The following is a 22,352-nucleotide window of genomic DNA, read 5'->3' on the forward strand; positions in this document are numbered from 1 at the left end:
GGTTAGAAAGGCGTTTTTTCGTTCTAGAATATCATAAAAGACATTTTTCTGACCTATATTGCCTAAAAAAAACAAAGTTGGAAAAATGGCCATTTTTGGACCAAAACCATGGGTTAACACCTTTTAAAAAATGTCAATTTTTCGACTTTTTGAACTTCTTGTTTTTATAGCTTAGAATGGCGTTTTTTCGTTCTAGAATATCATAAAAGACATTTTCCTGACCTATATTGCCGAAGAAAAAAAAGTTGGAAAAATGGCCATTTTTGGAGCAAAACCATGGGTTAACCCTTTTGGAAAAATGTCAATTTTTCGACTTTTTGAACTTCTTGTTTTTATAGCTTAGAAAGGCGTTTTTTCGTTCTAGAATATCATAAAAGACATTTTCCTCACCTATATTGCGTAAAAAAAAAAAGTTGGAAAAATGGCCATTTTTGGACCAAAACCATGGGTTAACCCCTTTGGAAAAATGTCAATTTTTCGACTTTCTGAACTTCTTGTTTTCATAGCTTAGAAAGGCGTTTTTTCGTTCTGGAATATCATAAAAGACATTTTCCTGACCTATATTGCCTAAACAAAAAAAGTTAGAAAAATGGCCATTTTTGGACCAAAACCATGGGTTAACCCCTTTGGAAAAATGTCAATTTTTCGACTTTTTTAACTGGTTGTTTTTACAGCGTAGAAAGGCGTTGTTTCGTTCTAGAAGATCGTAAAAATCATTTTCCTGGCCTAATTTCCCTAAAAAAAAGGTCGGAAAAATGGCCTTTTTTCTACCAAAACCATGGGTTTACCCCTTTGGAAAAATGTCTGTTTTTCGACTTTTTGAACTTGTTTTTTTTAGAGCGTAGAAAGGCGTTTTTTTGTTCTAGAATATCGTAAAAGACATTTCCCTGGCCTAATTTGCCTAAAAAGAGACGTCGGAAAAACGGCCATTTTTGGACCAAAACCATGGGTTAACCCCTTTGGAAAAATGTTAATTTCTCGACTTTTTGAACTTTTTTTTTTTATAGCCTAGAAAGTTATTTTTTTGTTCTAGAATATCGTAAAAGGCTTTTTCCTGGCCGAATTTGCCTAAATATAAAGTCGGAAAAATTGCCATGTTTGGACCAAAACAATGGGTTAACTCCTTAGGAAAAATGTCAATTATTTGACTTTTTGAACTTCTTGTTTTTATAGCCTGGAAAGGCGTTTTTTCTTTCTAGAATATCGTAAAAATCATTTTCCTGGCCTAATTTCCCTGAAAAAAAAGGTCGGAAAAATGGCCTTTTTTTTGACCAAATCCATAGGTTAACCCCTTTGGAAAAATGTCTGTTTTTCGACTTTTGAGCTTGTTGTTTTTAAAGTGTAGAAAGGCATTTTTTCGTTCTAGAATATCGTAAAAAACATTTTCCTGGCATAAATTGCCTAAAAAAAAAATTCGGAAAAATGGCCATTTTTGGACCAAAACCATGGCTTAACGCCTTTGGAAAAATGTTAATTTTTCGACTTTTTGAACTTCTTGTTTTTATAGAGTAGAAAGGATTTTTTTTTGTTCTAGAATGTCGTAAAAGACATTTGTCTGGCCTAATTTGCTAAAAAAAAAATTGGAAAAATGGCCATTTTTGGACCAAAACCATGGGTTAACCCTTTGGAAAAATGTCTGTTTTTCGACTTTTTAAACTTGTTGTTTTTATAGCGTAGAAAGGCATTTATTCGTTGTAGAATATCATAAAAGACATTTTCTTGACCTATATTGCCTAAACAAAAAAAGTTGGAAAAATGGCCATTTTTGGTCCAAAACCATGGGTTAACCCCTTTGGAAAAATGTCAATTTTTCGACTTTTTGAACTTCTTGTTTTTATGGCTTAGAAAGGCGTTTTTTTGTTTTAGAATATCATAAAAGAAATTTTCCTGACCTATATTGCCTAAAAAAAAAAGTTGGAAAAATGGCCATTTTTGGTCCAAAACCATGGGTTAACCTCTTTGAAAAAATGTCAATTTTTCGACTTTTTGAACTTCTTGTTTTTATGGCTTAGAAAGGCGTTTTTTCGTTTTAGAATATCATAAAAGAAATTTTCCTGACCTATATTGCCTAAAAAAAAAAGTTGGAAAAATGGCCATTTTTGGTCCAAAACCATGGGTTAACCTCTTTGAAAAAATGCCAATTTTTCGACTTTTTAAACTTCTTGTTTTTTTAGCTTAGAAAGGCGTTTTTTCGTTCTACAATATCATAAAAGACATTTTCCTGACCTATAATGCCTAAAAAAAAAAATTTGGAAAAATGGCCATTTTTAGACCAAAACCATGGGTTAACCCCTTTGGAAAAATGTCAATTTTTCGACTTTTTGAACTTTTTGTTTTTATAGGTTAGAAAGGCGTTTTTTCGTTCTAGAATATCATAAAAGACATTTTTCTGACCTATATTGCCTAAAAAAAAAAAATTGGAAAAATGGCCATTTTTGGACCAAAACCATGGGTTAACCCTTTGGAAAAATGTCTGTTTTTCGACTTTTTAAACTTGTTGTTTTTATAGCGTAGAAAGGCATTTATTCGTTCTAGATTATCGTAAAAAGCATTTTCCTTGCCTAATTTCCCTAAAAGAAAAAGGCCGGCAAAATGACTTTTTTTTGACCAAAACCATGGGTTAACCCGTTTGGAAAAATGTAAATTTTTCGACTTTTTGAACTTGTTGTATTTACTGCGTTGAAAGGCGCTTTTTTTTCTTCTAGAATATCGTAAAAGACATTTTGCTGGCCAAATTTGCCTAAAACAAAAAGTTGGAAAAACAGCCACTTTTGCACCAAAACCATGGGTTAACCCCTTTGGAAAAATGTCAATTTTTCGACGTTTTTAAGTTCTTGTTTTTATAGCCTAGAAAGGCGTTTTTTTGTTCTAGAATATCGTAAAAGACATTTTCCTGTCCTCATTTGCCTAAAAGAAAAAACCTCGGAAAAAAGGCCATTTTTGTACCAAAACCATGGGTTAACCACTTTGGAAAAATGTTAATTTTTCGACTTTTTGAACTTCTTGTTTTTATAGCCTAGAAAGGCATTTTTTTGTTCTAGAATATCGTAAAAGACTTTTTCCCGGCCGAATTTGCCTAAAAAAAAAAGTCGGGAAAACGGCCATTTTGGGACCAAAACCATGGGTTAACCTCTTTGGAAAAATGTTAATTTCTCGACTTTTTAAACTTGTTGTTTTTATAGCCTAGAAAGGCGTTTTTTTTTTCTAGAATATCGTAAAAGACATTTTTCTTGCCGAATTTGCCTAAGGTCAGCTCAGGGGGGCATGAGCGCATTTCGTTTGTGTTTTCGAGCGCTTTTCGGGACATTTTTTCTTAAAGTTTTTTTAGAATAAGATTGTGATGAGAATAAAGATCCTTGTGCCGTGTTTGGATGTAATAATGATCGCCTTTTTGTAGTTTAGTATTAGAAATATGGTCTTTCACTTTATATTTCTCGGGAGAAGGGCGATCATTATATACATCAAAACACAGCACAAGGATCTTTTTTCCCATTACAATCTTATTCTAAGAAAACTTTAAGAAAAATGTCCTGAGAAGCGCTCGAAAATACAAACGAAATGTGCTCATGCCCCCTGAGCATCCTATAATACTCCTTAAATCGAATTAATTCAATATGGCCGCCGTATCGGTAAAAAGGTCTATTGGTAGTTCATTGTTAATTAACTTTTCTATTGGTTAAATCATATCAATAAAGCGGAGGTAAATGTCAAATTCACATTGATAATGTAAGATCCATGAATAACAAATGTTATTATTATAGTACACCACTATTAATACATCTGTTTACCCAATACTAGCTAATACTTAAATGCATTTTGCCCGTTCAGTATTGTGAAAAATAATTGTTCTGTACTGTCAGGAAATCTTCAAATTTTTGCAATATATATATCTTCAGTGCCTGAATTTGTTTTGTTTTGTGGAAGAAAGGATGGGATAGGTGATGTTTGGTGATGCACGTGCAGAGATGTTAATTGTTTTGCCAATTAAACACTATCGATTTTTGACTTTCTCGTTGTCGACGTCACAACGACGTTTAAGGATTTTTCCTTTTTAAAACTGATATTCATAAGGTAACTCTGATTTGATAAAAGCACTTTAACAAAACAAAAATTGTCTCGCCTTGATTGAGTTGGCCTGTCTAGGCGAGATAACATGTTTACATATATAGGGACAAAAGTTGGCCTGGCTTGGAGGGTGACCCAACTATCTAAAAAACGGTGACCCGTTTCTAGCCAAGGCAACATTTTGTTTCTCGTGTAAACGATTTCCAAAGTTTAATAAGGAAATTTAGGAAACGTTGGCTCGTCCAGGGTAGCTCGGGTTGGCGAGTCACCCTTCTGGTTACCCAGGAAAAGTTTTCCCATAGGAGAACGAAATTAAAAAATTAAAAATAGTAATAATAATGAAGGGTAATTAAACTACAAAATTTAAAACATTCTTTAATCATTTCTAATTCCTGCAACATTTATTGTCCCAAGGAGTTGAGCCTAATTGATTACAAATATCTGGAAACAAGCCGTGGGAATGCCCCCATTTTCCGCTTCCTCATTTTCTAGGAAAGTAAGAAAGGGCTAGGCACAAATAATAATGCCAAAACGATTTCTTTTCTTAATCACAAGTTTTTGACGTCCACTGGTTTAAATTTTTCGTGTCCAAACTGAATTTTAGACAAATGAGACTGACAGATGAGACTGATAAATGAGTCCTCCGTTTCCAAACAAGCGGTGGCTTTTCACTAAAGTGTATAAAGTAATTAGACAGTATTGGTAAAGGAATAAACTTTGAGAGTGAATGTGACAACCAGTCAGTGACACAGGCAGCTTGGAAGAAATAATCCGAATACTCCGTCTATTAAGAGTCGAAGAACCTATGACCTTTTGCAGGTTAGAAGTCCAGATACTCTACCACAAAGCTACAAGAAATTCGTAGGAGCTAAGGCCACTAAGCTGTGGGCAGCCTGTGTCACTGACTGAGAAAATACTCCGACATTTCTCCATGTCAAAAGAGGAGGGGTTGTTGGGTAGCAGAGTACTTGATGATGGTAGGAGTACAGGCTGCTGACTCTCATTTCAGTCCAAAGGTGTCCACCTTCCAGAGATTAGGCAACAAAGGTGACTGAGGAACAGCATGGACCAACGATCGTGTCCAGTTTTATTAGGGCGTTAGTTAAACCGGAACGGATTCAATTGTCAACAACAGACAAATACTTCACCACAAACCAGTTTTATTCAAGGCTAAATTTTCAGTTTGTGAACTATCTTGAACAAGTATTAAATCAACTTAGATGATTCTAAAATAATCAAACACAAACATTTTTGCATAAAACGAAAGCTCGACACCGTATACGTCTACTTAAGACCTCTAGTCTTCACACTGGCGAGGAAACGTATCCCTTTATTAACTCTAAGCCACAAAATTGAAACCTTTCATTTCTTAAAAGCTAAAGGTTACCTTAAAATCATAAATCAACGCCTGTCAAGCACACAAAAAAGTTCGAGCTGAGTTCGATCGTTAAAATTCTCACTCAAAACTTACTTGACACTCTTACTGCATTATTGAAAAGTGCGTTTAACAGGGACCTTTGCAGGTTTAAAGAGCTGTAACAGTGATATAATCGATAGAAACGTTCTTGCAGCGGTTGATACTTTCTCTCTCTTGTGGCTCCCTACGTTTCATAACCTTCCTACACACTTGTGTCCATGAGGCGAGAAGCGAGGCCGCCGATGATGAATGTGTCACCTCTCTCTTGAAACAGAATACTGTGCCCGCGACGCATTACTACAGCAGTAGTCACACACTGCACCATATTATCACCATGGAAACTAGCGCCTTCTACAGAAACAAAAAATAAAAGTCTGCAAATACTTTCTGTTTCAATACAAATGTGGTATGTGGTCTGAAATTGGTATATGCACGGATCAATAGTAGAGACGTGTACTCAGAAGACAGAATCAGTGATGGGGGTGGGGTGGGAGGTTCCCGCTGCAAATAGGCAGATTTTTCACAGGCAACACACCAACAAGTGCGCGGCAAGGACTGAACCCGACTTCCGGTAGACATGTTCAATTTTGCTGCTCTGCCATTGGTCAAGTCGGCTTTTTGATCTCCGTGCGCCGTCGTCACTGTCGTCGCCATCTGCCTAATGCACCATGTATTAGCCTGGGTAGCAAGCGTTTCCATTTGGCTTCGGAGCAAAGAAAGACCGGTTTTGGCCGCGCTAGAAATGAAATGAGAGCCAAAAAATGAAAGAGGGGGGAGGGGGAGGGGAAGGAAGGAAAGGTTAGGGTTAGGGTTTCTTCCCCACCCCCTCTCCGCTCTTTTACTTGTGCCATTTTTCGCGCGGTCTTTGACTCTCGTTCCTTGTTCTTTGCTCCTAAACCGCACGGAAACGCTTGCTACGCAGGCTAACCATGTATCTATAACATAAGTACGAAACAGTTTGATTCCCCTTTACAGTTTCAGCCTTTTTCGAGCAGTTACGTAACAAATACGTTGCGTACAAACTTGCCCTGAATAAAAAATAAGTAGTTATTTTTTTTTACCTCGTTAAATTAGCAAACACAAGGTTGGTGTCACTTCCCTCTTGTATGCGTCGCTTGTTGGCCGGGCGGTGGTGAGGCCTTGAAGTCTGGGGCTCGGAAACACTCTGCCGTTGTTGGGCCAGCATTTCTACATTAAATACAACAAAATGAGTTTACTGACAAATGAGTACAAGTTTTTCAGTGCATCATCCTGACCCACGTCAAGATAAAACTTGTTTTCTAAAAAGCCTAAGAATAGTGAACAAGTCTGCTACTGATACCGTTGTAAATTTCCTCTTCCTGTCTCTGGTTGTAATTCAGAACCAATCTCTTAACTTCCTCTTGTTCCTGTTGCTCAGCTATTTGTCTGTTCCGGATGTTGGCCGCCAGTCCTGAGCTTAGAGGAATCTGCAGGTCTAACCAATAAAACAGCCATGAGCTCAAATCTGATCATCCTTTTTTTTTTTTAATATCCAATTCATTTGTGAATGGTAGAACAACAACTGGACGCTAGTCTGCCCCTCCAGAAAAGAGGATGACTGGAGTGAATAGTTCAAGATACCTAGGCAGATGGGGAGTGGGTAGAGTCCGTGGATTATTGGAGTCGCAGAATCGAGCAAACAGTACGCTTCGATAAGCGCCATTTACTTGTCTTGCAACGGATCATTTATATAGACAGGAAAACTATAGTTACTGAGGTAGCAAGGAAATGTAAAGTAGTCAAAATGTAATGTGTCTTCTACTCAAAATGTTACAGATTTTCTGGACTGGACACTAGTACCTCAATAAAGGTGATTTCATAATGAGATAGATAGAACTTGATTACCTTTAAAATGCTGTTTATTGCCTTTCTTCAACATAACAACAAAGTTAAGACTTTCATTTTCTTCAGTTAAACTGTTGTGACGCGCTCTTTGACCTTTGAGATGCATTGGAACTGCCACATCCAGGCTGGGAACCTGAAAAATAGTCAGGCTCTATAGGCTTTGATATGCCCTAAATTATCTGAAGGGTAACTACACAAAACTGAGTATACACCGATAAGACAGACGGACAAATAACTCAAAAAGTTAAAACCAGTTGATGACCTTAGCGTTTACTTAAAATTCATCATCTCATCCTCAAGCCAAGACACAAAAAACAGTACTACTTTTTAAAATGGCATGTTGTAAAGTGCCACGCTTTCATCAGCACTGGTGCAATTCAGCCTGGGAGTGATTCCAGTTTTTCAGTATGTAATCAAGAATCTTAAATACGACCATCCAAACATATAAGAATTTTGGCAGCAGTGATGAGCTGAAGATGTTACACTATACCTTAGGGTTTTCCTCACGACGATTCTGAGTGTCATCCAAAATCAGTTTATCAAAGGCCGCAAGGAATGCCTTGTCCTCCACGGTTGGTTCCGCCTTAGGAGGGCTGAGAACTTTGACCTATAAGACAGGTAACATGGCAATACCCGGCTACATTATACAGGATACATGATAGTATATTAAAGAAAAATAGTAAAGGTAAAGATTTTTTTAGTTTACCTTTTATCACAGGAGAATTTAAAATTATACAGGCAAAGTAGTTAAAAATTAATCAATTAGATCTGAGCCTGGTAGCTAATATGCTTGAGTCGACGGCAACTCAAGCTTGCCGACGTCTTCCACTTTGGAACTTTTATATTTACATTAAGTGGTCATACTCGAGTGCAAATTGAGAAACAGAACAAGAGACCTTGTTCATATCCACGTCACTCATATCAACTTCAGTAACCGCCTCAGCATCAGATTCCACACCGCCAGGGACTGGACTCTCGTCATCATCCTCGCCACCGCTCTCCCCAGTATCACTCAGTTCATCCTCCTCGCGCAGCATAGGAGACTGGCATGGAGAGGGTGCGAGTGATGCAGCTGGAGAGCTGGAGACAACATGATTGTGGGAAGTATTGGTCATGGGGAAAGTCTGTGTGCCGCTGGCTGAATTGTTTGTGTCCTGATCTTGAGGAGCTGCTTTATCTGAAATTGAATACATCACAATAAAAGTGGTACTGCCTATAATAACCTTTAGCCTGTTTTGTGTAGTTAATTGGCAGAGAACGAAGCTCCATTTTCGTGGGAAATTCTTTGCCTTTAAAGATGCAACAGAAAATTAGATCTGATGACGATGCTTAAATTGTATCTTTCCATTATAGCTACCTTAATATTAAAGTGGAAGCTCTCCTGCCTTTAGGACACCTCTAATCAAGGAACAATTCAGCTAGGGAAACAAAATTTGGTCCCGCAAAAATGTCCACATAGTCTTTGTATCTATAATTTACCTCTCTTGAAGTGACACCTCTATGCAGAGGAAAGGGACACTTTTTCTGGTTCTCGAGACCCGGGTTTAAGACCTCCACACAGGGGACACCAGTTTTTGCAAAACGCGAACTACCTCTCTATAACTTGTATGTGGGGATTCTACACACAATATTGCAGAGATAAGTTAATAATGATTTTTTATACATTATCTAGCTGCTTGAAACAATGACTGCAGTAGATTCTGAGGCAAAATAAAAGAAAGACTTTTTATTTGTTGGTTAATTATAAACAAATCCCAGCCCAACCTCAACTTAGGGGACATTTAATAGAGGTTCCAACCGTGTATGCAAAAATTTTTTTTTTCCAGAGAGCAGGGAAGCAAAATCCAACCTATCTGCTCTTTATGTTCCTTGTTCAACTTGTTGAGACTCTCCATAGCTTCCTCCAGGTTTGTAAACACGGTGAGTTTAGGACGAAGGGACTCTAGCGTGTCTGTCACCATGTAATCAACATCACGGGGATATGGGTGCCCTTCATGCCAGATGGGATCAGCTTTCTTCTTCAACACGTAGCACTTCAGGGTAAAACAAAATAATAAAACTGTTCTTCTTTACATAAAGAATTCTATTTTATACACTCATAAGGAGACTAGGCTTTGTTTTGTCTTTAGGATATGTTCTTTTGATGGCCGAGTGAACTCAACATCACTGATATTGAGCGAGAAAAGGTGTTTTATGGCATTTATTAGAGTATCCAAAGATTTACTCCCAGGATTAACCATAAACTGAACATACAACAACGTTATAAAAGATTGACAAAATTATGAAGAGAACTAGACAAGCACACAGTTCAAGGAGAATATATCATCACAAAGCTAAGACATCCACAGGGTTGTAATTACGGAAAAGGAAAAAAATTGTGAAGACTCCTTGTCACTTCTACATATAATATTAAGGGCCGTAGAGGGTGTCCCTTTTAAACTATTGTAGTCATGAGAATGTACAAGTGACAAGAAAGCAAAGTTGCAAAAACCCATTTTTAAGAAAGCACAAATGTAGATTTGGACTACTTAACTGAAAACTCACCTGAAAGTAAATTAGAAAGCAGTCAAGTTTCTTCTTGTAGTTACCATGATCAAAGTACTGTCCGCAAGTGTCCAGTAATGTACATATCATACGAATACGAAACAAGTGTCCTGGAGGGTCCAGAACGGATGGAATTCCTATCAAAAGAGCACAAGTCTGCTCTCTGAGTATATTGCTTTTGGTAACCGGAATTAATCAAAGTTCATGTAAACGAGCCTTGTCCTGAATCACATAAAGGGGGATTAAAACATTGATAGTTAGGCAAGAGGCATAAATGGGGGTGCAAACGACCACTAAAAAGCCATAAACGGTAACACAACAAACAATTAAGGTCATGAAGGGTGTAAGTGGTATTAGTGAGTCAGTAAGTCAGAATATGACAGAAAGAAAGAAGAAATCAGTACAATATGCCGATAATGACCTTTCATACAGCGAGCAGGTCTACTGAATACTAACCTTCGTTATTGTTGCCAAAGGTAATGAAGGAGTACAGAATGCTGAAGATGACACGTGACTCCACTTGTCTGTAATTGTACAGCTCACCTAAGAACTTGATGCAACTTAAACGCCGCTGATTCATCTTCTGAAGGTTTGTCTACACAACAAAAGAAAGAATTAAAGTAAATAATGATACTTTTCGAAGTGAACCCTAAACATAACGATTAGCTACTCTCCTAGCTTTAGTGGTTAATATTTTAAAGTAGACAAAATTTCATAAACGTGCCTCAGAATTTAAGCCAAATAATATTGCCTCCAAAGATACATCAGTCATCTAAAAAAACACTCTCAGTTGGGTTGCTATAAAATGATATAGAACTCTTGTTATCTTCTTTTGGTTCATAAGAGAAAAGCCAGGCCCAGTTAAACGTGTAAAAGGAATTAAAAATTGTCTGCTGGTTAGAATGAAGTTTGACTGCAGGCTTAAATCAATAACCCTGCAGCTGAATAAAGGTGACTGACTCTCACCGACCCTTGTGATTGGCTGCCAAATGCCTTTGGTTGACCCGCCTTGTTTAATGGCTAATAGCTAAGAACAGTTTTTGACCTCCTTTAATCTGTATTGACAAATTTATGTACAATTTCTGACGTACTTTGGTCTGAAAAAGGGATTAACACACTGCGTGATTCCCCTCAACCTCAACATGCCTTCCTTTTCACAATTATATACATCAATATAGCAATTTCATACCTCCATTCCAAGGCGGATTTCTTCCAAAATGCCGTCTACAACATATAGACCAACATCTTCCTGTGACAAAAGTTCAACAAAGTGTAATTACTGGTAAGTCATAGTACTACTTCAAAAATAAGATCAAACTCAGAGAAAAGATTTGTTACTCACATGATACTGTACCAGTCCCGCCAATAGATTAGCAGCACAGTGGATACTGTTGTACTTGATGTTCCATACACGAACTAAACACTTGATCACATACAGGGCAATCTGCAATAAAGTTATCATTGTCGGAAAATTGCTCACACCCCTCTTGGTAAAATTAAGGAGTCTCCCAAGGTTTGATTTTGTTCGGCTCAAGAAAAAATGAGCCCAGGAACTTGCTTTATCAGATAGGTATTTAAAGTGTTAATTAGCTTGTTGGTTTCAACTCTATCTGTACTTTTCCCTTGATGTCCATATTTTCCTGAAAATTCATGACATTACTATAAAATACACAGCCAATCAGAAACAATCAAGCTAATCCTTAAATTTTAAATCTAGCTCCCAATGGTACAGTCTGATGATCATTTGGTGCGTGCAATTCAATATTTGTATTTCACTCTGTATGTATTTGTGTCAAGCACTAGCACTCCCGCGACTTAGTGAACCAATCTACAATTACCTCTTTATTTATGTCAATACCACTGATATTTAGATTTCTGACAACCTATACCTGTGGATCATCCCAAGGAAGCTTCCTGATCTGCCGCAGAACCTGCAGGTCAACAAAAACAGTCAAAACAGTGTTACACGCCAAGGTTCATATACACTTTCAAAAGCCTGATTACTTCTGATTACTTACAGGTTACTACAGTTATTTTTGTAACCAACAGATGCGGTTTTTGAATTAAACCCTTATTCACTTTACACAGCAGTACATGTGGGAAATTACAGACTGGTTTTCTAACAAAACCCATACACATGATCTACTCAGTATTTTGGAACCTGCTCCAGAGAGAGATAATGAAGGTTCATAGATGATAATTGACTGTTATTTTTGAGAACTGGGAAAATTTGACACTATGATGAACTTTACTAGTCTATGAATAAAAAGCTGCTTGTTGCAAGCAGTAGATGGACTTTAAGTTCAATGATACCTTCTCAGTAGTTGTCTTGGCTAAGTCTCTATACAGCAGTTTACGGACATACTCGTGCAAAGGAGGCCGCACCTTCTGAACAACCTGTAAGAAGCAACAGCAACAGCAACAATGCTAGCAATATTATATAGAATCGCAACTACAGTTAAGAGTAAAAGCAATTTGATCCTTGCAATGATTTTTTTCTTCTACATTTTTAGTTTGGCAAAATCACACAGAGAACACTGTTTATGTTGCTTGAGCACATGCACACAAATCTACCTTCTGTCTTTCAGGTGGGTTACAGTAGAAGAATGCATTCTCAATTAGTGTCATTTGACGACTGTCCAAATTCTGCACAGCTTTCTTTCTCATCATTAGTTCCTGCAATAAAAAGCAAAAGAAACTTATTGCAGAGGTTGGGTAAAAGTAAGTCACTATTGGTAACAACCCTAGTCATGTTTACACACACTATAGGACAATCAAATACATACCAACAAGTTTTTTGTCCTGATGTGTGAATCTGGTGATCGGTACAGAAATCGACCACACACTTCTAGTAAATTACATGCCATCTCAATGTTGTGGTGGGTGAAATCTTCCAACAGCATCTAAGATTTGTAATGCAATGAACAAAATACAACGTTGTTCACTATTGAGTATTAGCTATAGCAGATCTAAGGAGTTAAAGAATGAGAACAATATCAGTTACTACGTTATAAGGTTTTGAGAATAAACTAATTTTTGGCATTGCTTGCTGGGCTTAATCAACATGATGGTTGATTTTCTTGTGGCATGAAGTTTCAAGCCCTTAGTACTCTTTTGCATCCCAGTTTTATAACATTTTGATGGTTGTAGATTAGTTGCCTGTTTACAAGTAAATGTTATAGCCCTGAGTGATAGGGGGGGACATTGCTGGCTGGCTGACCGTTTGTCACTTCATATATATTCATAACCAACCATAGTTCTTACTGCAATCAGTTCAAGCAACTTATTTTGATGCCAGACCTATCTGACAGTCGAGTTATGTACCTTTAAACAGTGTAATGCTTCACCCTTTGGGAACATGAGGAACTTGGTCAGCTCACCTACCAAAATAATAAATGATTGACACAGTTTAGAGAGTAACCGTAATCTGACAAAAAAGAAAAGTGGTAGAATGTATTTTAACAAGTCTCAGTAAAGCAAGGTGAAGGGTTTCTTTTGCTACTGTAAAATTACATCTCACCTATAAACCGCACTGCCTTTATCTTGGATTCCAAATTAATTTGATCCTTCTTACGAACCTAAATATAGGGAGTCATCACTTAGGAGAAAGCATCCACTCATTAAATACTCCCAAACAGGGTAGACACATCCACATTGTACACTCAGTAGTAATACAGTACTACAGAATGCTGGGGGCTGCATTGTTATTTCTATTGATTATAGGGTACACATATCTATACATCATGTAGGAATACAGAAATACAGCAACCTGCTGGAACAGGACTCTTTCCCTTAAATGTAGGGTACACATATCTAAAGGAAAACAGGGGTATTACGGTACACATACCAAGATGAAATGTAATACACAGGGATACAGAGACCGTGAACACTGTGTTCTTTGACCTGGTGAACTGATACAAATTCTTAATCTCATCATAAATTGTTCAAACCTTTGACAACCATCTTTTTTATCCACAATCTCTCTTACATGTACAGCTGGAGGATACTCCAATGAAAAACCAGTTGCATTCACAGTGATGAGTCAGCCAACAGACAAAAATAATACCCACTTAAACAGAAACTCCAGTACCAATAATATTTCGGCTATTTTAATATACTTAGGCGATGGACTACTGAGCCTTTGTATACTTACCCTAAATCTGAATTCTCCTTTGAGTTGCTGCACTAGCTCAGGAGCAAGATCAGGAGAACAAGGATCAAGAGTTGCCACAAGGCGAGCATACATTGGTAACAAATCAAGTCTGCAATGAAATCAAACCTTTCAAATACTTGCTCTTGACAAGGATTTTTTACTGCATACATGGCAAAATATCGGCCAGTGACAGAAATCACTGAACACACATGCTTTACCTACCTTGTTCTTGGAACAGCAAGAATGGCTCGACAGAGTTTTTTTCTGTTTCCCTTTGTGTTGCATGTTTGCATGAATTCTGTTGCTACCTACAGACAAAAAGATAACGTCTTGTATGTCTATTTTTAATTTGGTAGCCTAACAACAATATAACAAATTGACATTAAGAATTTAATTGAATAAATAATAATTGAAATATAAATAATTGTATTTACCAAAGAAAAAAAAGGACTCAAAAAATCTGTAAACATTTTAATTTTTGAAGATTATTATTTGGCACTTTGCTATAACTGTTGATTATAAAAATTAATTTCTAAGTGGCTTGATGACTGTTCATCAAGGTAAACAGTACCTCATCGATAAAATCCTTATTAACACATGTTGGCAACCTCTGCAGGATAGCCTCAAGAGCAAGAGCAGTAGAGGACACTGATGTTTCACCAGATGATGAGTTGTCATCATCTTCTACAAGAGAGGTAGGAAATATTCTATATCATGGTCATGTTGATTTGGTACTTTTAGACTCTCTTTGCCCCAAAAACTGTATACCAAACTGAGAGGACTTTCGACGCTCTCAAATTAACCACAATGAAAATATTCAACATTCTTGTAGATTCTGTTGCCCTAGAGTGACTAGCTTAGTAGGTCACTTTGTAAGCTTTTATGCTCATGCAACCACCTCAACAGCAAAGTTTCAAAAAGCTTTGAAAGGAGTCATTTAAAAACCACCACTAATGCATCACTGTGCATCAAATAGATGAACAAGGAGTCAAATGATCAAAGGGCAGATAACAGCAAATTACTGAAAAGTTCCTTTGCTTTATTAATGACCACTGTTTGCTAAAGACCTAGCTTCCTTTACTAGTAGATAACAACAAATTACCTTAACTAGTACAAGGTCACTTAAAGTAAACCAAACAACTTTGGCAAGCACGATTAATTTATGTCCTCATGAGTGATTCAAGCCCTTGCCATTGATTAATGCAATGTGTAAAACACACTCATTATAAATGATTATTTGAATAATTTTTTGTTCAAATTAATATTCACAATCATACAGTAATCAGTACCTTCTTCACTTTCCTTCTCATTGTATTCCTCCTCATCACCAAAATAATCATCCATTTCTTCATAATCCTCCTCTGCAACTGAACAAGGAAAAATGTTAAACACCTGTCCAGCAGCCAATGCTCACTTTCCAGTTTTGATGAGTAGAGTAAATAACAATACCTAACTGGGGACAAAATTAAATACTTATTATACTACATGTATATCAGGGTCAGTAACATAATACCCACTGGATAATTCTTTATCCAGTGGCTAACAAAATTAAGCTTTTCCTACCATATACACTGGAATGTAGGTATTTATCCAGTATATAGTAGTGCTACCCAACTGATTGTCTGGAAATACAGAATGGTATAGCTGATTTATTTTATCAAGTTAATATATCAGTTGTTTTCAATTTGCACTTAACAACATACTTTCCAACTTGTCTGACGTCTTCTCATCACTCTCAGCATTACTTGCAACTTCTCCCTCTTCCTTCCATTCATCTTTGTACAAAATCTGGTAACAAATTATCAGGAAAAACAGAGAGAATGTCCCTTATGCATGTTTACAGCTAGACAGAAGTACATCGGACTGGCTACTGTTTTGAAAATTGTGTATGCTAGTTAACGTTATAACCGACCAGTCTGGCAGCCAATGTTAACAACTTACTTCCGACATGCTTGTGAAGACTGGCTAAATTAGCTACAGCTGTACATGTATACTCACTAAAGTGCACAGAGCAGATTATATGCTTTTACTTTTCTTGGTTCACAAAAAAGGATTGCCTCAAAACATTAAACCTTCAATAGCTCATTACTAGATAATCAAAAATTACCCCTGGTAGAAAAGCTTTGAGATCTCTGATGTTTTCATAAAAGACTCGCGTTTCTTCATCTTCCCAAAGTCCAGTGCTGCCATCATACTAAACAAAAAGAGTTAATCAATTGTTGATTAAACAGCACAAAAGAGTACTTTAATACAACTTAAATGACAAATGATTGAACTTGACTAGTAATTTTGAATTCCTTTTCAAAGTTCCTTTGAGGCTTTATTAAAATGATAAACAAGAATATTAGAACTCTCAGAACAATCAGAATTTTCATCTTTATTGCAAGATTTCCCTGATTGCCAAAAATCATTACGAACACATTTGTGATTACACATAGAATATGTTATCAAACTTATGCATCTTACCTCTGAATGTTTGAATGGGTTGAAAACATCAATAGAGTTAGATCCAGCATCTTCTTGAACAATCTCTATGATATGAAGCACATACATAGCATTGACTATCCTTAAAATACTACTAACAGCCCAAAAACACTACTGAGTGCCACCTTTTTAATTTTAAGGCAGTTAAAAATTTAGAGAATAGATTGAATGGATTAGTGTACATGTTAGAGTAAAAAGGAAAAAAACATGGCTGTCAAACAGGATTAAAAAACATTCAAAAGGAAAAAATGTGACAATAAAAACACTGGACCCAAGATCAGTCATAGAATCAACAGGTGTCAAGTACTTTAAACTACATACCAGATACTGGCAAATCAGGCATATCTACATCAAGTATGTCCTGCAATTAACAAAAGCCCATTAAAAGACCATAATCGTTATGGCATTTATGGTAAACATTAAAATGCATTAATCTATTAAAAATATTGCCTTGAGGATTGATTGTTTACTTACAGCTAAAGAAGCTGTGTTGCCTAGTAGTTTTTCATAAGCCTTCTGTGCCTTCTCAAATGCTTCCTTCCTCTCAGGGTGTAATTCACCTTTGGTCTGTCAGAAAATAAAATCATCCCACAAAATAACAATGATATTAATGATATTGTTGGTTATTTCTCTCCCCTACCTATGGCTCCTTCTCTGAATGAACCATTCAGTCTTTTCAAATATTGAGTCACTAACATGGTGGCAAGTATTTTAGTGAAGGTAAACGGAACGAAAAATCACCAACTACAGCCTTGCAGCCTGTCATCATTCCTTCAACCTGTTAAGTTACATAATGCATAGCAGAGAGTAATAGTAGTATTATAAGCTGTACCATTAATGTTTGCCTGTTTTGCTTCTCTCTATTCTGAAGATCCTTGTGTGCTTTAACTAAGTGGCTTGCCAGTGACTTGTAGTATGTGTGCAATAGTTGATACAAGGCAGCTTGATCATCAGCAGATACAATGCAACACTTTGGAAATGTCACTCCATGCTTCTCAGCTAGCAGCCTTTGCTTCCGAGATGTGAAACCAGCAAAGTCCTCACCACAGTGACGAGCAAAGCTGATAATCACTTGAACATAAACATGGTTTTCCTTGTCACAGTTCAGTAGGTTACTCAGGATGGTATTGAGTATTTTAATGCCCTCTGATAGCTTGGGAAAAATTCCAGCAATGATGAGCTCTCCTAGAAGTCTTAAGGTGACACGGTACTTGCCCACATTTGCTATCTGTGGTTAAGGTAAAAAGTCAATAAAAAGTGTGGTTCTTCTCTTGCTGAAGAATGAAAGAAGAGAAAAACGTTTTTTTCTCACACTGCTGGGAGTATGGGTTTGGGCGTGTGTGGGGTTTTCATGTCACAAGGCATTTCAGACAGGGGCGTAGCCTGCCCATAGACCTGTAGGCCTGGGCCTACAAATTTTTGGTTTGATCACTCTACTGTTTGTAATAAATTATATGTTGTTGGGGTGAGTTAAAAAGCTTAAGAGCTCAAACTGTTGGTGAGGTCAGTGCGTACTAGTCATGTGTGCAGTTTTCAGGATATTTGGAAACGAAAGTTAGCCAGGCCTACAACTATAGTCGAAAAGCTGGCTATGCCCCTGTCAGAGTTCAGTTCTTTTCGTTGCTATCCACTATGGCCTGACCTTCCCCATCCACCCACCCTTTGAGTGTTTTTTGGCTTATTGTTTGTATTTTTAGGATTTAAAAGAGTGCCTTAGTTCTGATTATTCTTGTATCTAGTCTTAGCCTTTTTGTTAGCTCTCTTTTTGCGCTGTAATTTGTGGTGTTCATATTAAAAATCCGGCTACATGGTTGGCTTGGCATGGCTCCAAGTTGAGTATGAGAAAAGGAGAAAGATTTGACTGTATGCCACAATTTGATCTATAACTAGTGTACATTGTCTAAGATTTTATGACAGATGATTCTACAATGCAAACATCAGTTATTGCAAGCACTGAGAATTATACAATTGGAACAAAGTTGCTTACCTAACCTACTTTTGTGCAAAAGTAAATATAAAAAATTTCAGACTATAATTGACTATGGGAAAAAGTATTGTTTGTGTGTTAATGAAACAAACCTTGTCCTCTTCCTTGCCACCATAGGAATCAAACATCTTCACAAGTCCCTTCTTTAAAGGCTCATTAAAGTCAGCATAGTGTTGATTTATCAAACCACAAATATGAGCCACACATTTCACATCTGCAAGCTGTCAGATAAAGTACCTTACTCAAATAATAGTAAAAATAAAATTCACTTGACTCAAAGCAAAGTGAACTCCAGCAAAGTTGTAAATAAGAGCGTGCTGCTGTGGTTCAGGCAGAACTTAAAAGGCACTGATCTTTAAACAGACATCTATTTACAGGCATTTTGGTCATTTATCTTTGAAAAAAAAACGACCCAAGTAATAATATTCTGTACAATGTTAACACCATAGTTTTTAGTGGTTTATTCCTAGGTAAAAAAGTACCTTCAGCTTTGGCAGACCATCTAGTACCGCAGCAACCTGTAAAACAACAACACCACCACCCTCAATAAATGAAGCCTGCAGTTGATTGTAACATTAAAATAATACTCCACTACTAAAAACCTTGATGTACTGAAAAGTTGTTGATGATGAGATTAATGTTTTTTGTAGGACTGAACAGGTGAGGTGCTTCCTATACTACTTACAGCTTCTGGAACATATCTTGACAGATTCAAACCAGTAAACTCCTGCTCTAACGATTCACGCTGGGATTCTGTGATGGTCCTCTAAAAATAATATAACAGTAGCATAAAAAATATCAAGTGCTCATGCAGTTTCAAATACTCTATTGGCTCCTAACATATTTTGTTAGTGCTTAGAGCAGGTTTATAGATAAATAATTTAACTATCTGTTAGTTTTTTCAAACAAACACACCAAAGAAGTATACTTACCAATTTTTTGATGAATGCAGAGTTCTTCTTGACAGATGAGTCACGTCCTTTAAAAAAAGATTCTTCAGGCCGCTGGCCTGCAAAAAGACAACTAGTTTAGTTTTAAACCCTACATCAAGTGGAATGCTGAGAAATGTTACTAACCTACAGCTTTCAAATTTTTTTCTCTAACTGCAAGCTTCTGTTCAAGCTGGTCTTTTGCATCCTCCAAAGCTTGTTGCTACAACAATTAAGAGAGCAGTTTAATATAACAATTTTTACAAGAAAAATTCCCTGTGAACAACCCGACTAACACTAAGGTCAGTGCCCACTCTAATCACATGTCAGGGCTGACATAGAGAGGCGGTGGCCAGGGATTTCCCCCGGCAACTAAGAATGTGGCCACCAGCTACTTTGAAAGGAAAATAGAAGAAAAATAGAACCAAAAGAAATCTCTAGCTGTTTAATTGCCCACCTACTTGTTGTATTTACCCGGCAAATTGAAATCTTAGCAACAGCCCTCACATGTCTTGATCTAGAGTTCACACTATTGGTCTTACTTATATATAAATCCTTTTCTAAACACGTTTTTCTTCTTGGTGGTCAACTTATAAGCAATATACAGCAAGGATTTTTTTCAAAATCAAAACTATAAGTTTGCTGTTCCAACAAGATTGCTGCTCCAATTAAGACATTTAAATGTTGTTTATGATAAAAGTTTACCACTTCTTCTTCTTCTTTCCTCAGTTCTTCTTCATCACCTGGCTCTTCCTTTGCTTTGTCACCACCATTATCATTCTCTACCTGGAAAATTATTGTAGTTATACAGTCATGATTTGCAGATTGAACTTTAAATATTTGCACCTCAGAAGTACCTCATACGTACAGGTTGTGAAAATACATTTATTTCAGCAATAAAAAAGTACATAACTTTGTAACGTGTACAAAATTAATAATCTCCTGATTTGATTTTCTGAAGTAAGTTGATGTTCTATCTGTACAAAATACATAATTAAATATAAGGAAAAAACTAAAAAAATTGTAGTGTTTCGACAAAATTTAATTTAAAATTTGTAGAATTATTTTGAATTAAATCTTACCTCAGCTTTTTCTTGCTTGTCTTCAGTAGCTATCATTTCCCCTTTGTTACTAATTAAAAATAAATACAAAAGGAATGAAGACAGCATTCGGTTAAGTGAAAATGGGAGTCTTAACAAGACGAAAGCTTATTATTAAATTTATTCTCTGGCCCTCAATTTATTCTCCTGTCAAAAAAAAGTATGAGAACAAGAGATGTATATAACACTAAACTTATCTGTGCATCAATGGTTTTGTTTTGCATGTGTACATGGTTGATTCATAGGGTTAACATTTTTTACATGGTTCAATCTGATCTGTTACCATCCTTCCATCCTTCCCCAATCAATCCCCCGGGACAAGTCCAGCACTTTGTGTCCCGGAGTGGGGAATTATTTGAAGTGGTCCTGTCATGCAGGTAGGGGACGGGGTAAATAAAAATCAACTTCTCTTTGATTTTGTGAAGTATGTGTTGTTTCTCACCTGGTTTGCACGGAGCTGTGGAACTCAGGTTAAGTATTTTCAACAGAAAGTGTAGGAATTTGTTGGAGAGTGGTTGAAGAGGAAAAGCCTTTCATAACTTAAGTCTGTATTTGAAGGGATGTTTTGAAATACCAAACAAATGTGTGTATGATGCATATTTAAATGTATTTTTTTTGCAAATCAAACAAAGAAATATTTCTTCAGCCTAGTTTAATAATAAGACAACTTCAATAGACTGTAAATAAAAATATATACAAGGCATTTGACATATCTATGATAGACAAAGATTCAATCCAGCATTCTCATGAGGTGTTCTATCAAGGTCAAAAAAGGTCCTTAAGAGTTTTGTTCACGTTCTGACTACATTTCACATGTATTCTCTCAGCATATAAGATGTACCCCCCCCAAAAAAAGGGGTATATGAGGTTGATCAGAACAGAAAAAAATTGCCACTCCCTGGGGGTATGCCTGGGGGGCATGGTAACAAGTCAAATTGAACCATGCATTATTTTATTTTTAATTCTTCTTGACAGTAATTTTTTTAACTGCACAGCTGTTGCTGTTTAATCACTCAATTTTTCGTAAACCCTTAATCCCTTGCATTTCAATGCACTTCAAAATATTATGCAGTGCTATTTATAGTGAACGTTTTGGATAAAACTCAACTAAGTCTCAGTTTATTATATGGAAACAAAATGAGATTCAATAGCAAACGAACCACTTAGACTCCCTAACATAAAATTGTATGTAGTTTTTTGAGAGCTCATTTACATGCACCCTGAACGTGACGGTTTTAAATTGTACAATAATAATTTCAAATGACAAACGATTTTAAAATGGGGTGTTAAACTGTGGCAAGATGAAATCATATTCTTTTTTATCCACGAAACAGAAAAGCAGCAAAAGGATCCAATGATCATGTATGTAAAGTAAGAAACATGTAAGCTTATATCTGCAGTGCCTTGCTGTAACTTACAGTGTGCCTAACATGATTTAAGAGCATAACAGTTAGCAAGTATAAAATACCTTTCACTTCCCTCTGCGTTTGCAGAAAATTCATTATCTGAAGTGGTTGAGCTCTTAGGATCTGTTGTTTTCTCATCCTTTATTTTGCCTCCAGTATGTGTCGATTCGCTTCTACCACTTTGGCTGCCACAAACACTCTCCTCTTCCCCGCATGCTGTCTTCCTTTTTTCTTCATTCATGGAATATGAGTAAAACTTTGTTCTCTTCCCATATGGAAGGGAAAAATATAAAGTTTATTCCGCCATCTTTTTCTTGCCAGACGCCTCCGCAAAGACGAATTCCCGTGAGTTGAATCCAGCTTGCGTGACCTGGTGCCGTGTTTAGGTACCAGTTCGTCTC

The 22,352-nt window shown here is 36.6% G+C and overlaps 1 protein-coding gene across 4 annotated transcripts; it reads right to left on the reverse strand.

Annotated features, from left to right (window-relative positions):
• Positions 1 to 5,205: 5,205 nt before the first annotated feature.
• On the reverse strand, positions 5,206 to 22,291 carry LOC140922189 (regulator of nonsense transcripts 2-like). Of its 4 annotated transcripts, none has more exons than XM_073372164.1 (35): positions 22,014 to 22,291; positions 20,528 to 20,576; positions 20,151 to 20,231; positions 19,593 to 19,668; positions 19,449 to 19,525; positions 19,202 to 19,282; positions 18,999 to 19,034; positions 18,609 to 18,737; positions 17,362 to 17,757; positions 17,004 to 17,096; positions 16,851 to 16,890; positions 16,512 to 16,576; positions 16,153 to 16,239; positions 15,749 to 15,833; positions 15,335 to 15,406; positions 14,617 to 14,729; positions 14,268 to 14,353; positions 14,046 to 14,154; positions 13,413 to 13,470; positions 13,217 to 13,272; positions 12,679 to 12,795; positions 12,467 to 12,568; positions 12,206 to 12,289; positions 11,782 to 11,823; positions 11,235 to 11,336; positions 11,082 to 11,141; positions 10,349 to 10,487; positions 9,893 to 10,029; positions 9,198 to 9,381; positions 8,245 to 8,525; positions 7,839 to 7,955; positions 7,349 to 7,481; positions 6,804 to 6,938; positions 6,544 to 6,670; positions 5,206 to 5,833 (listed from the first exon to the last, which is right to left on the reverse strand). In XM_073372164.1, exons 1-35 carry the CDS (start codon positions 22,190 to 22,192, stop codon positions 5,824 to 5,826), a joined length of 3,738 nt encoding a protein of 1,245 aa, XP_073228265.1. In that variant the 5' UTR covers positions 22,193 to 22,291; the 3' UTR covers positions 5,206 to 5,823. The 4 variants fall into 4 exon arrangements, with proteins under 4 accessions (XP_073228265.1, XP_073228264.1, XP_073228267.1 ...); XM_073372163.1 differs by having other exon boundaries at positions 15,335 to 15,412; XM_073372166.1 differs by lacking the exon at positions 18,609 to 18,737 and having other exon boundaries at positions 15,335 to 15,412.
• Between the last annotated feature and the right edge of the window lie 61 nt (positions 22,292 to 22,352).

Source organism: Porites lutea, chromosome 13, assembly GCF_958299795.1.
Source record: "Porites lutea chromosome 13, jaPorLute2.1, whole genome shotgun sequence".
NCBI lineage: Eukaryota > Metazoa > Cnidaria > Anthozoa > Scleractinia > Poritidae > Porites > Porites lutea.